The sequence below is a fragment of the Anomaloglossus baeobatrachus genome, unplaced genomic scaffold (assembly GCF_048569485.1).
Source record: "Anomaloglossus baeobatrachus isolate aAnoBae1 unplaced genomic scaffold, aAnoBae1.hap1 Scaffold_383, whole genome shotgun sequence".
NCBI classification, from domain to species: Eukaryota; Metazoa; Chordata; class Amphibia; order Anura; family Aromobatidae; genus Anomaloglossus; species Anomaloglossus baeobatrachus.
The window spans coordinates 49,938-63,869 of record NW_027443172.1 but is presented as its reverse complement, the minus strand read 5'-3'; the positions used below and the strand labels follow the sequence as shown (position 1 = coordinate 63,869).

Sequence of the window (13,932 nt, the reverse complement as noted above, 5' to 3'; positions counted from 1 at the left end):
AGTGCAGCAATGAATGCAGCATACATACTTTCATAACATGGACATTAACTGTGATATTCTTCCCCGACACTGGTGACCCAGTGATTACAATTGGAAAAACATGGCACAAAATGCCAATGACCAATCATTAAAATAAAAAAAAAAAATCTTAATTTATATAAAATTTACAAAGAATAATAATACAATTGTGTAAAATATGAGGTAGTTTGGCGAGGACCCAAAGGAGGGGATTTATTTCTGAAACATATGAACTAGAAATATACACACACATATGGCTTCTAAACTTGCTCACTCAGATATGCAACGAGATAAGAAGGATAGTCAGATGACTGGACAATGCTCCAAACGCGATTAGAACAAGGTTGTTTGGAAAGCACAGTGTAGTTCAAATGCAATATATTGCAAAGAAAATAATCACATTATACCGAGATATCTAGTGTGCATATCAGAGGGACAAGGTGGCGAAAAAGAGCTAATTATCCTTTGTAAAAGGTATGGTATGCAAACTTGATCATAGGTAAATTTCAGATACCTAAAAACTTCAATGCTCCTGGGGTAATGGGATTATTTACTCTTTGCATATATTAGGATTTGATCAACACTGTGCCAGTCTTTACAAAAACCATTTCGCAATAAACCATGCTGTGTAATCGCGTTTGGAGTATTGTCCATTGACCTGATTATCATTGTTATCTCAGTGCATATCTAAAGAAAATAATTACATTATACCAAGATATCTAGTGTGCATATCAGAGGGTCAAGGTGGCGAAAAGGAGCTAATTATCTAACTTGATCATAGGTAAATTTCGGATACCTCAAAACTTCAATGCTCCTGGGGTATAATGGGTTTATTTTCTCTTTGCATTTGCATCTCTGATTATCATTGTTATCTCGGTGCATATCAGAGTGACATTAGAAGCCTTGAGTACAAGCCATATGTTATACTATTTACAGAACAGAATAAAATAGAATAATTTAAGTGATTGATTTTTGTGCCTTGTTTTTCCAATGAATGCAGCATGTTTGCTGCTTTGAGGCAAGTGGTCCCCATGTGTCTGGTGCCCCTAGAAAAAGGTTTGTCAAACATATGTAAAAAAGCAGGCTATACACGGGCTTTACATGCTACAATATATCTACCGATGTGTCGGCGGGGTCACGTTGTAAGTGATGCACATCCGGCATCGTTAGAGATATTGTAGTCTGTAAAACCTACATGCGATTACGATTAAACGAATAACCGTTCATCGCATACACGTCGTTCAATTACTAAAAATTGAACGTCTGGTTGCTCAATGTTCCCGAGGCAGCACACATCGCAGTGTGTGACACCCCGGGAATGATGAACTGCAACTTACCTGCGTCCCGCTTCTTACGTATGGATGGTCGTATAGAAGGGTAAGTACTTGTGACAGGAACAAAGCATAGGTGCGACACGGTCAACAAATTTCAGTTGTCGCACATAAGATGGGGGCGTGTCACATCACATACGATATCGTATGCAGAATTGTATGGTGTAAAGTAGGCGTAAGCCATAGTGGCCTGGAGTTATGCGCTCAATAAAAGTTTTCTCCTATACCTAGGACCACCTCCAGCTGCACAGGCAGCTCCACCATCTCCACCCTCTCCGGCTGTGGATCCACCATCTCCGCCAGCTCCACCATCTCCTGCTGCGGATCCACCATCCCCGCCGGCTCCACCATCTCCTGCTGCAGATCCACCACCTCCGCCTGCTGCGCCTGCTGGGACACCCTCTCCTTCTCCAACCCCATCACCTGCTGCAACCCCATCTCTTCCTTCAACCCCATCACCACCTTCTACCCTGTCTCCCCATACTTCTCCTTCTAACGATGCCTTCTCCCCCGCATCAGTTGGTGAGTTTTGTGCAGGCTACCCTTCCTGTAATTTATGCACATAACATGGTGTCCCTACAAGTTGTAAAGGATACAGGGATGTTTAAATGATGGTGGGCTGTCGTGTACTAATATTTGATTTGTGTTCCCTAGCCACAGGATCTGGTTGGGCCATCAGCGCCTCAGAGGAAGAAGGTGATGAACCCCAGAACCGTAAGTGGTCAACCAAAAACATATACCTGACAGTTCGATGTTGGAACAAGGATGGTTAACTTTTCCCATTCCCTCCACAGAAATCCCCACACTACAGGACCTGGTGGAATCACAACGGCGTTTGTCAGAAGCCGTCCGGCGTCATGGGGAGATGCTGGAACAGTTTTTGGCAGCCCAACAGCAGGGCCACTAAATGTGAATGTTTGTGATTTAAATGTTTTTTTTTGTTTTGTATGTCACATAAATCTTTCTAGTTTATTTTCGCTGTTGCTTACATTTTTGGACAAAACTTTCAAACAGGGTTTGGGAACCTATTTACTGCCGGGGACCATTTGGAATTTTCTACCAACCAACGGGGGCCACACCAAATTATCAACTTGAACACGACCAGGCTATATTTGTTAAAATAATTAATAAAATCAGCCCCAGAGTGGTGGCTGGAGAGACTGTGATGTTCGGTGAGATGGATCATTTTGATTCTCACCACTACATTTCCATGTTTGTCTTGGTCTGGAGAGGCTGGGGGCATACACAACACAGGAGAAGCTAGGGCATATACATCACAGGAAACACTGAGGCATATACATCCCAGGAGAGGCTGCGTCATATACATCCCTTAAGAGTATGGGGCATATACATCACCCTGAGCAGTAGTTGGCAGCACAAAGAGCACTGTGCCGCCCTGGCAAAACCTGGGTGTTACAGAGGTCTGCATACATGTTATTGATGCTGATTTAACTCTCCCTTGGGGAGGTTCCCACACACAAACACACACCAGCCAATCAGACCCCACTCACCCCCTCCCCACGAAAACAGGAGGACATCAAGACTGTACAGTGGCAACAAGGTTTTTTTTTTTTTCAATGATCTTGACTGTCCAGGGGAGGGTGTGTGTGTGTGATGTTACCTCTGAGACCACCTGGCTAGTCCAGGGCGTCACATAAGCAGCCCCTGTGTGGGGCTGGGGTGAGTGGTACTCACGGCCTCAGGAATGGGCCAGCCTCTTGTGGGACCCGAAGTGGACCAGGAGAGGGGTGCCAGCTGTCGGGACCCAGTACGGACCAGTGTGAAAAGAAGACACATACCTCGGGCAGGAAAAGATCACCTGAATTACACACACGGGTGTGGGACCCGTCTTCACAGCAGCGGGCCGTTGGCACCTGTTACCAGCAACTTGGTTAATTACTGGACTGGGGTTAGTTATTGGTTTATACTGTGAGTACTCCTGCACCACCCGGTACAAGGCGAGGACTGTACCCGTCACTCTACAAACTACCTCTCCCAATTGGGCCCTGGGACTATAAATCCCCCTACCCGTGGAGGGTATCCCACCTAGCTGCCCCACACCATCAGTCCCGGGCACGGTCCCCAGAGGCAGTGGCGGTGCCACCACCTTATCAACGCAACCCACGGGTGGCGTGACAGACAATTCCCCCTACCTAATCCCCCTCTTTTTTGGGAGCTTGACATTACAGACCGGGTCACGACACCGGGATACCTGCAGAAGTAACCCCTTGGCCAGGATCTCATTTCCCCCCCAATCCCTGGGCAACACAGCAATAGGTGGCAGCACAAAGAGCTGTAGGTGGCATAACACAAACAGCACTGACAGTGACAGCACTAGAAGGCAGCTCGGAGAGCATTAGGTGACAGCACTATAAGGCAGCAGGGAGAGCACTATGTTCCCCACCACAGCTTTAAAATAAAGAACCCACAAAAACATTCTTAATTAAAAAAAAAACACCCACACACACACATTATATATGTGCATCTGTAGAGTTGTGCCATGATGGCGACCCTGACCTCCACCCAGCCCTTTACCCCGTGAATAATGTTATGCAGAATTCATGAAAGCTGTACAAAAGTTTGAAATCAAAGACATTTTTTATTACAATTCCCTAACATTGCTTAAACAACAACAAAAACAGCATAAATATTATAACAAAAAACAAAAACTATAAATTTTGATATTGGTTACTAGAGTCATTTAAATGTTGCCTCTGTGGGCTGAAAAATTGGTTCATTGGGGGGAACATGGGATACTGTGCGGGGGGGTCATGCTGGAGGTGCGGTCGAGGCTCCATCCTCATCCATGGCACTTGGTTCCATGAAGAGTGTTGTTGATGATCTACTTCGCACACTTTTGAGGAGTCTGTCAGTTTCCCCAATGCCACCTTGTTGAGGGCCTCCAGCATGACCCTTTCGACATGACCTCTTTGTTTGTCATCCAGCTTACGGAGTCTTTCATCCGTAAGCTGGGCAAATCCGCAAATGGATGGTCTGCTGTGCTGCTCCAGGATTTTCTTCGCCATATCCATAAGGTCTGTTGATGATGTGTTGTTCGGCTGCCTCTTACGGGTTGAGGAGATCCGCCGCGGTAATGGAGCTTCTGCGGTCTCCTCGGAAGTCCCGGCAATTTCATCATCACCACCTGTCGCTATTGGCCCAGCTTCACAACGATCCTGCGGAACAATAAAAATGATGTTAAACTCAGATATCATGAGCAACAGGCACAGGGATACACATGCACTGGAAACTAATGGGAGGGGCAGACTAGTACTACAAGATATGAAATGTCATTACATGGTATGAAAATAGAGTGTGGAGAAACTAGTAAAGGAGTATACTTATCTGAACTGGAAGGGATACATTTTGAAATCTGCAACAGTAATCATAGAAAACCGTAGTAACTATTTTCAATTAAATAATGCCATGTACATCAAAAGTTTCACAAAGGTACTTACATCTCCAACTGTGGTGTCAGACCGGACCTCAGGCTGTGTTCCGGGACCAAAGGACAGCGATGTTATTGTACGTGGTACCTCTTGGTCTCTTATGAAGGCCAGCAAATCGTAGTACCAAAGCTTTGGAACGTAAAGTTCCTCCGTTCCGGCACCAGATTTGCTGGCCTTCTCCACCTTATTTAGTTCCTTTTTATAAACGGTGCGAAGACCCTGGATTTTCTTTCGCACAATCTCAGTCGTAATGGTCTAAGTAGGGTTATGCCTCTGGAACAATTCAACAAGCTGCTCATAGGCCTGCTTTTTCTTGTATCGATTGCTATAATCGACAGACTTAATCTTCCACAAACAAGGCAGGGATCGATACATATCAATCATCTCCCTTATAAATTCTTGTTTGTTGGAAGACATCTGAAAAAAAAGGAAATTAATGTATTACTACATTGTTATAAACTAAGCACAAGAATATAGCTGCTATAATACTGCCACCTACGTACAACTACTTTAATACTGCTCCTATGTCCAATAATATAACTACTATAATACGGCCCCCTATGTACAAGAATATAACTACTATCATACTGCCCCCTATATACAAGAATTTAACTACTATAATACTGCCCCTATGCACAAGAATATAACTACTATAATACTGCCCCTATGTACAAAAATATAACTACTATAATACTGCCCCTATGTACAAGAACATAACTATATGTACAGCGGTATTGAATATATAAATATATATACATATATACCTATATATATATATATATATATATATATATGTAGAAAATAGCTATATGTTCAAGAATATAATTGCTATAATACTGGCCCCATATATATATTTATTTTTATATATATATATATATATATATATATATATATATATATATATTCCTATGTACAGGAATAGAAAAGCTATAATACTTCCCCCTATGTACATAGATAAATATAACTATAATACTGCCCCAATATACAAGAATACAGTTGCTATATTAATGTCACGATGTACTAGAATATTGGTATAATACTGCCCAAAATTACTTACCTTTAAGTCAGGAGAATATTAAAAATCCAAGACGAAATCAACAAATTGAAAGAATCACTGCAGCAAACTGCGTTCTGAAAAAGCTCAGGTAGAGTGAATGGAAGCGCTACTGCGTCGTCTTTTGTTTGATACGGTCACCCAATCAGGCGACGCTGTAGTGATGACCAATCGGAACAGAGGGGCGTGAAGAAAGACAACGCAAAGCGCTGTAGCGATCACCAATAGGAACAGAGGGGCGTGAAAAGAGATAACGCAAACCGTATCTAGGGGTTAAAACCACACCTCTGACTCGTCGTGCAATGACATGTCTGAAACCACACAACGACCGTCGACGTCGCTATGATCTCTGCTCCGTCGCTGCTTTATTTAGCATGTTTGACAGCTTACTAACGATTATCTATGGTCGCTGCAACGTCACAGAATATGGTGACGTTGCAGCGACGTCGTTGTCGTCGTCGTTATGTGTGACACCAGCTTTAGAGATGTTAATAGGTTTGTCAGGAATCTCACAATAAAAAGACATTTTTCCAATACTGATGCGGACAATACTGATAGGCCCAACTCACCTGATCCTCCGACCAACAATTCTACTCATGTCCCCCTATTTTGGAATTTGAGGGAACAGATTGCGGTTACGCACTTACAAGAACTAAGTGACACCTGTACGGGTATATCTGAACCTTCTCCTTTTGTCAATAAGAACCCGAGTTTTTATCCTATTGCCTCCAGGGTTCCTGTTATGGACACGTTCCAGGACCTTATAGAATCGGAGGTCAGAAATATACTCTTGATGAAACCCCAGATTCAGGACAATTTGTCATCCTCTGAAAAAAGAGCACTTAAAGATCTGAAGGACAATAGTCACATTGTGGTCCGGGGGGCGGACAAGGGGGGCTCAGTAGTAGTGCTGGACAGCAAACTGTATGAAAGAGAGATTAATACCATATTGAGTGATAAATCCACTTACAGGCAATTGCCTTGCGATCCCACATCTGATTTTTCCTCAAAGTTACGGGTCCTCTTCTCACAAGGTTTTCAATGGGGAGTTCTTAATGAAAAGGTCCACGAATATCTTTTTGTCGACTCTCTGGTGTGTCTCATTTTTCAAGGCCTTCCCAAGGTCCATAAGGGCACTTTCCCTCCCCCATTGAGACCCATAGTAGCCAGCACTGGGTCTCTAACCAGCAATCTGAGTGACTGGCTAGATCATTATATCCAGCCGCTCATGAAACGTACTATTGGTCATATTAGAGACACAAAGAGTCTCTTACAGGATTTGGAGATGTCCTGGACGAGTGGTTCTTTTTGGATAATAAGCGACGTGGTCTCATTATATCCTAGCATACCGTATAGGGAAGCCTTACAGGCTCTGTATTTTCATCTAAATAAATACAGCTCATTTGACGATGTCCTCAAAGAATTCATTCTCATGACAACAGGTTTTCTGTTGACCCACAATTTTTTCCAGTTTAACTTAACATTTTATCTCCAGATAGCCGGTTGTCCTATGGGGGCATGTTTTTCATGTGCATTGGCTAATATTTACATGGCCTACTGGGAAGAGAAATATATCTATACAAGTGATAATCCATTGTTGCATACCATTATTTGGTATGCAAGATATATTGATGATCAAGTTTTGATATGTAATACAGGAGATTTTGATATCCCCCAGGAGGCCATGGAAGCCGTCAATGCACATTTTAACAACAACCCTCTCAATTTGAGATTTACCATGAACCTATATATGGACTCAGCTCCCTTCCTGGACATCCTGCTATCTGGCGACCCCTTGACTGGTTCCATTCATTCTGTTCTGTATAGGAAGCCTATTTGTGGCAATACCTCTCTCCATGCGAGTAGCTGTCACATGCCCCACACCTTACAGAATTTACCTGTGGGTGAGCTCTTACGAGCGAAGCGTTTATGCTCATCTGAAGCTTCCTATCGTTGTGAAGCTGTCCGCATTAGAGAGAGACTCAGTGGGAGGGGGTATCCTGATCGGACTTTGAACAGGGCCTCTTCTATTGTTGAGAATAGGACCAGAACCAATCGGTTGCGGATGCCCTGGAAAGACCCATCTCAGAGGAGGAGTACTGGGCTGCAATTAAAAATTCCCCCACTGGTAAGGCCCCTGGCCCAGATGGCTTCCCCCTGCTTTACTACAAAAAGATGGGCTCCATGCTGCTCCCCCATTTCTCTCTGCCTTTAACAATATCTCACTCTCCGAAAAGGTCCACTTGCCGAGAGACTCTTTGGCCGCTAATATAGTAGTCATCCCTAAAGAGAGTAAAGACCCTACCTCTTGTTCTAGTTACCGACCCATCTCCCTCCTCAACACAGACTTGAAGCTCTTCACCAGAATATTATCAGAGAGACTCTCTCCATTGCTGGGGGGGATTGTCAACCCGGACCAGGCTGGGTTCATGATGGGAAGGGAAGCGAGGGACAACACCACTAAGGCGCTGAACTTAATCCACAGGGCTAATTCGGAAGGGTTGCCCCTGATGCTCCTGTCGACCGACGCAGAAAAAGCGTTCGACAGAGTCAATTGGATATTCATGGAGGAGGTTCTGTGGGAGGTGGGGTTGGGGAGGATGATGCTCAGGTGGATATGCTCTCTGTATAGTAACCCCTCTGCCGCGGTCAGGGTGAACGGTCTGGGTGAACGGTCTCCTTTCAGATAGATTTCCCATTCTTAACGGCACAAGGCAGGGATGCCCCCTCTCACCCCTGATCTTTATCCTGACCCTGGAACCCCTGCTTAGCCGAATTAGAGGTAACATTGACAGGAATGATACCAGGCCACATAGGTTTGAGCTCTAAGCCTGAGCCATAACCACGATTTTCAGGTGTTTCAAGCCTCCCCTGATGAGCAGTCGTTGTGAAACGCGTCGGAAGTCACCTGCTTGATGGATATTAGGGTCAGCCACAACAGGGCCAGCTGTGGACTGCCCTTGTAAGGGCGGGAGTTTTTGTGGATTATCTTAGGGTCAGTTGTATCCCAGACAGGGCCAGTGACCAAGCCACTGCTCCCCAAGTGCCGGTAGTTGGACTAAGCAGCACTGGAGAAGGACGACACCTCACCGACAAAAAGACTGGGTGAGATGGTTCCACTTTAAGTGGTCCTAATATTGCACTGTATATGACATCCTATTGTCCCTGACCCCTGCCGTTGTTTGTATAGAGCATGGTACAGGTATTATGAGGTCATTATTTCCTGGGCACCGCATGTCATGGTGCATATGTTTGGTTGTCCCCTGATAGAGCGTATCACACTAGCTTAGCTCTATAGTGGGACATTCACACTATTTTTGGTCTGGTGTTGATGACGCTGAGTGACAACATTCTGTCTGTTGAGTGGCATGCTACTTCTTGTGTATACATTTATCTTTGAAGGCTGCACTTACACAGCATCTGTCTAATCAGCGATACCACATCAGCTTTTTGTGTGTTGAAAAACTCATTACATCTCCGGTGTTGTTCATCTAGGTGAACGTTACCCGTTCCCCTTTTTCTGTAAATGATGGTGCCATAGATACACGCAGCACACATTGGTCCCATCATTTCCAGGTTTTAAATGGTGTTTGGATCACAGTTTGTATATTTATTTTAAATAACCCAATTAAAGGTTAAGTTTTATTATCACATGTTGCTAGATCTATATAAGTTGTACATGTTGGAATTCTTTTCTAATACCTACTGGTTCTGAATTGGTGCTATATTCATAACATTGACATTTCCGGCCCTATAGTTGCTGGTTCCACCTACAAAATTGCGGCGTACGCGGACGACTTACTTTTCTTTATTACCAACCCTCGGGTCTCCCTGCCCAATCTACTGAGAGAGCTGGAAACATACTCCTCTCTTTCTAATTTTAGAATTAACATGTCAAAATCGGAGGCTATGAATGTATCTCTCCCCCAAGATCATGTTATTTCGCTACAATCTGCGTTCGGGTTTAAGTGGGCTAATCACTCTCTGAGGTACCTGGGGGTCCAGCTGGCAGCGGACACTAGCCAACTATATAAGCTGAATTATCTCCCTCTCCTGCAGTCCATTAGAACAGACTGCGCAAATTGGGCGAGGGGCCTTTTCACATGGTTTGGGAGATGTGCAATATTGAAGATGAATATATTACCACGACTTCTATACCTCTTCCAGGCCCTGCCAATTAAGATCCCGAGCTCTTTCTTCAAGGAATTGGCCTCACTATATACTAAATTTATCTGGGCGAATAAGCCGGCGAGACTTTCCCGTTCCCTACTGTGCAGACCTAAGTGTAGGGGAGGGCTGGGAATACCTGATATGAAAAAATATTACTGGGCCACACATATGGTTAGGGTTCTGGATTGGTGCCACCACTCTAGGATGAAACCATGGGTCGCCCTGGAACAGAGCTTCTCGGAGGTACATTTACCGGCCATGCCTTGGGTCGCAAGCTTTTTCCCGTCTACTTTGAGATCTCACCCCACTATTGGCGCTACTCTGGAATGCTGTTCGAGGGGCGAGGTTCGGCGCCTCCTCCTGCCGTTGCCTTCCCCCATGTCACCAATTATAGGAGATCCGGATTTCCGTCCTGGCCTCTTGGACCCAGTTTTTCGGAGCTGGGTACAGGGGGGCAGATTCAGAGCTTACCAGCTGGGAGGGGAGGGTGACTGGCTATCTCTTTCGGATATTTGTGGTCTCCTGCCTCCGGACCCCCTGGGGAGATGGAGGGCCATGCAGTTGAGGCATTTCATGAGCTCCCTTCCCTGCTTCGCCCGGTATGCTGGGCCTCCCACAAGATTCGAGAAATTGTGCTTGGGAGAGGGGGCCCTGCGGCACTCACTTTCCCTGGCATACAATTTGCTATCAGACCCGGGAGATTTGCCCACCCCGGTCTATTTGCGGCAGTGGGAAAGGGACCTTGGGACGGCTCTATCTGACACGCAACGAAACAACGTCCTAATGATGGCACATAAAACCTCGATCAGTTCCAGACTGTTGGAGGCCAACTTCAAACTGCTGACTAGGTGGTATAGAGTCCTGACCAGACTTCATAGGATATTCCCCTCAGTTGACCCCGTTTGCTGGAGGTGTGGCTCGGGGGAGGGTGATTACGTGCACATCTTTTGGTCCTGCCCTTCCTTGCAACGGTTTTGGTCAGAAGTGAGGGAGGTAATTAGACTGGTGACCGGCACGGTTGAGACATTGGGTTCGGAACTGTTTATCTTACAGCTTTTGGAACTCCCGGCTCCTAGATACAAGCGCTCTTTGCTTAGATTTCTGGTAATGGCTGCCAGGTCTTGCATCCCGCTTGGCTGGAAGTCTTCTACCACCCCCACACTGGCACAGTGGGTTTCAAGGGTTAACGACCTAAGGCACATGGAGGACTTGACATCCTCTCTCAATGACAGACAGGAAGATTTTCATAGGACTTGGTTCCCATGGTTGGAGTTCACTCACTCGGTGGAATACGCCAGATTACTCTCTGTTCCACGGCTGCTGTGAGGCTCTGGGGAAACACTCTCCCCCCCCTTTTTTTTTTTTTTTTTCTCTCCTCTCCCCCTTTCCTCTTTTTTCTTCTCTCGCTCTCCCTTCTTCTCACTTCTTTGTCCCCTATCTTCCCCTATTCTCCCCTCCCCCCCTATTCCCCTTTAGCTCTTTCTCTTAACCTGTTCTAAACTCTTTTCGGGCTTTGCTCTCTTTCTATGTTCTGTATTCCACCCTTGTTGGGTTGGTTCATAAAAGGATTAAATTGGGCCTGACTCGAGCAGTTGCAGCGACTAGATATGTACAGGGGTGCGGAAGGGTGGGCTACATGTCAATGTTAAATATTTGAAATCTGTTATTCTGTTCTTTGTGGAGCAGGTGTTACTTTGTATGTTCTCGAGTCGGTCATTAAAATAAAGAATTTAAAAAAAAAAAAAGAACCAATCGGTTGGAAGATCACCCTGTTTCCTCAGTATCTAGAAATCGTGTGACTTTTTCAACACCATTTAGCACTGATTTTTTTCAAATTAAACAGACCATCCAGCGTTTTATCCCCCTTTTACGTCAGGACCCCATACTAAATTCAGTTCTTCAGCCGGGGGTCAATATAGTAGCCAAGAGAGCTCGTACCATTGGGAACCTTGTGGCACCCAGCATGTTCACATCTAAGAAATGTAACAGAACCTGGCTCAGTGTCTCTGGGTCTTATAAATGTGGGTCCGGCCGATGGGGCCTTTGCAGGTTCATGCACAATACCAAATCCCTATTAGGGAATAATGGAGAAAGCTTTGTAATTCGATCGTTTATTAATTGTGCTTCTGCACATGTGGTCTATGTGGCAACGTGCACACTATGCCGCAAGGGCTATGTCGGCTGCACCTCTAGAGCACTTAGAACCAGGATCTCTGAGCACGTCCGCATACCTTCAGCAGCTCATGACAGGACCTCCTTAAGCTATGTTGCATTGGTGAAGAAACGCTCCTTATCTGGTCTGACCAGGCACTACATTGAATGTCATTCAGCGGATTTTTCTTCCTTAGTGATCACGGGTATAGAGTCTGTTCCCAGACCACCTCGTGGGGGGGACTGGTTCCAAGCCCTGCTTTTGGCAGAGGCAAAATGGATTTTGAAGCTAAATACAAGATACCCAGGTGGCTTTAACTATCGCTCCGATTTGCGATTTATTTTTTAGATCGATAGATATAGAATAATTTCTGATCCGTTTTCTGACATTCAATGAGGTGCTTTTATGCTTATGTGTTTGTTCTAGTCATTCTTTGATGAAATTCATCCATTCCTGCACGGATGCCATAATTCGGACATATTGTAATGAGCATTCCTTCAGTCAAGCTCCACACATGTTTCATCCTGATGTATATATATTTTTTTTTTATGGTCTTTTTATCGTCAGACGATATGCACATATTGGAGCTTGCTTATTTATATTGAACAAGTCCTCTCCCCCCCCCCTGTTTTTCACTGGAGGAGCTGCTTTTTGATATACTTTGCAAATATTGTTGAGAACCTTATAAATTTATATTTTATTTAACTTGTGATCTCCATATAATTTACTTATCAACCTAGGGTTGGGTCCTTTGGTAACTAACCCACATAATCTAATTTCATTTTTAGCTCTATCTGTATCATGAAATTTTTCGTTTCTATTCTTATGAATATATAGGGGCTTGTATTTGCAGCCCTATTGCAATTTCAGGTCAGCTCCTCTATTGAAATGATTATTAACATATGAATGAATGTTTTATGGTTTATCACGCACTATTTACTAAGGATTATATTGACCCAGTATGATGTTCCTTTTGTCCATATGCACGGCGATGTTCACCTGTTTTTTCATGCAATCATGACATCCCGCCCCTCCCTTCCGCCCATCCAGCGGGTCAGTCTATTTTAGTAATGTTGTGGTATACATGGAACACTTATGATTAAGGACTCTTTCTGTTTTTATGGTGTAGTCCGAAACGCGCAAAGTTTCCATGTATTGATTTATACCTCGGCCTTCACGATGCTTTTAATATTTCCAATAAAGATTACGGAGATTTTATCTTAAAGAAGAATCAGTGCCGGATCATCCTTTTCTTCTCTGCCTTCTTCCACAAACCGGTCGGGACTTACCGGCGGATCCGAGGCACCCGCAAGGTCTAGCAGTCCGGGCAACAGGTGAGCTGAAGAATCCCTTTTCCTTTACCCATTCTAGGCTTATCCCCAGCCTGTGCTAGTGTGCTCTGGTGGACGGAGCAAGCAGCACGCTGCGATAAAGGCACAGAAAAGCTGCAGCAGGTTTACCAGCCTCCCGAAACTGTGCTGTGTGTGTGACTCCCCCCCCTCACTGTGAGTACTCAACCAATTGCTGCCCCCCCCCGCTCAGTGCTGTGTACCCCCTAGTGCTGTGTGCACCCCCTCGTGCTGTGTGTACCCCCTCGTGCTGTGTACCCCCCAATGCTGTGTGTACTCCCTAATGCTGTGTGTATCCCCTAGTGCTGTGTGTACCCCCTAGTGCTGTGTGTACCCCCTAATGCTGTGTGTACCCCCTAGTACAGTAAGTACCCCCTAATGCTGTGTGTACCCCTTAATGCTGTGTGTA

At 44.9% G+C, this 13,932-nt stretch overlaps 1 protein-coding gene and 1 long non-coding RNA gene across 2 annotated transcripts in view; one reads left to right on the top strand and one right to left on the bottom strand.

The window, feature by feature from the left end:
• The first annotated feature begins 1,618 nt into the window (after nucleotides 1–1,618).
• LOC142275020 (uncharacterized) lies at nucleotides 1,619–2,168 on the top strand. The gene is made up of 3 exons (XR_012739214.1): nucleotides 1,619–1,871; nucleotides 2,004–2,063; nucleotides 2,144–2,168. It is a non-coding gene; the product is annotated as an uncharacterized LOC142275020 (long non-coding RNA).
• Nucleotides 2,169–5,053: 2,885 nt separating this feature from the next.
• LOC142275021 (uncharacterized) overlaps nucleotides 5,054–13,932 on the bottom strand; it is a 28,584-nt gene continuing 19,705 nt past the window's right edge. Inside the window, exon 2 of the mRNA XM_075332579.1 lies at nucleotides 5,054–5,215. Coding sequence (XP_075188694.1) covers nucleotides 5,054–5,215 — 162 coding nt within the window. The remainder of the gene's footprint in view (nucleotides 5,216–13,932) is intronic.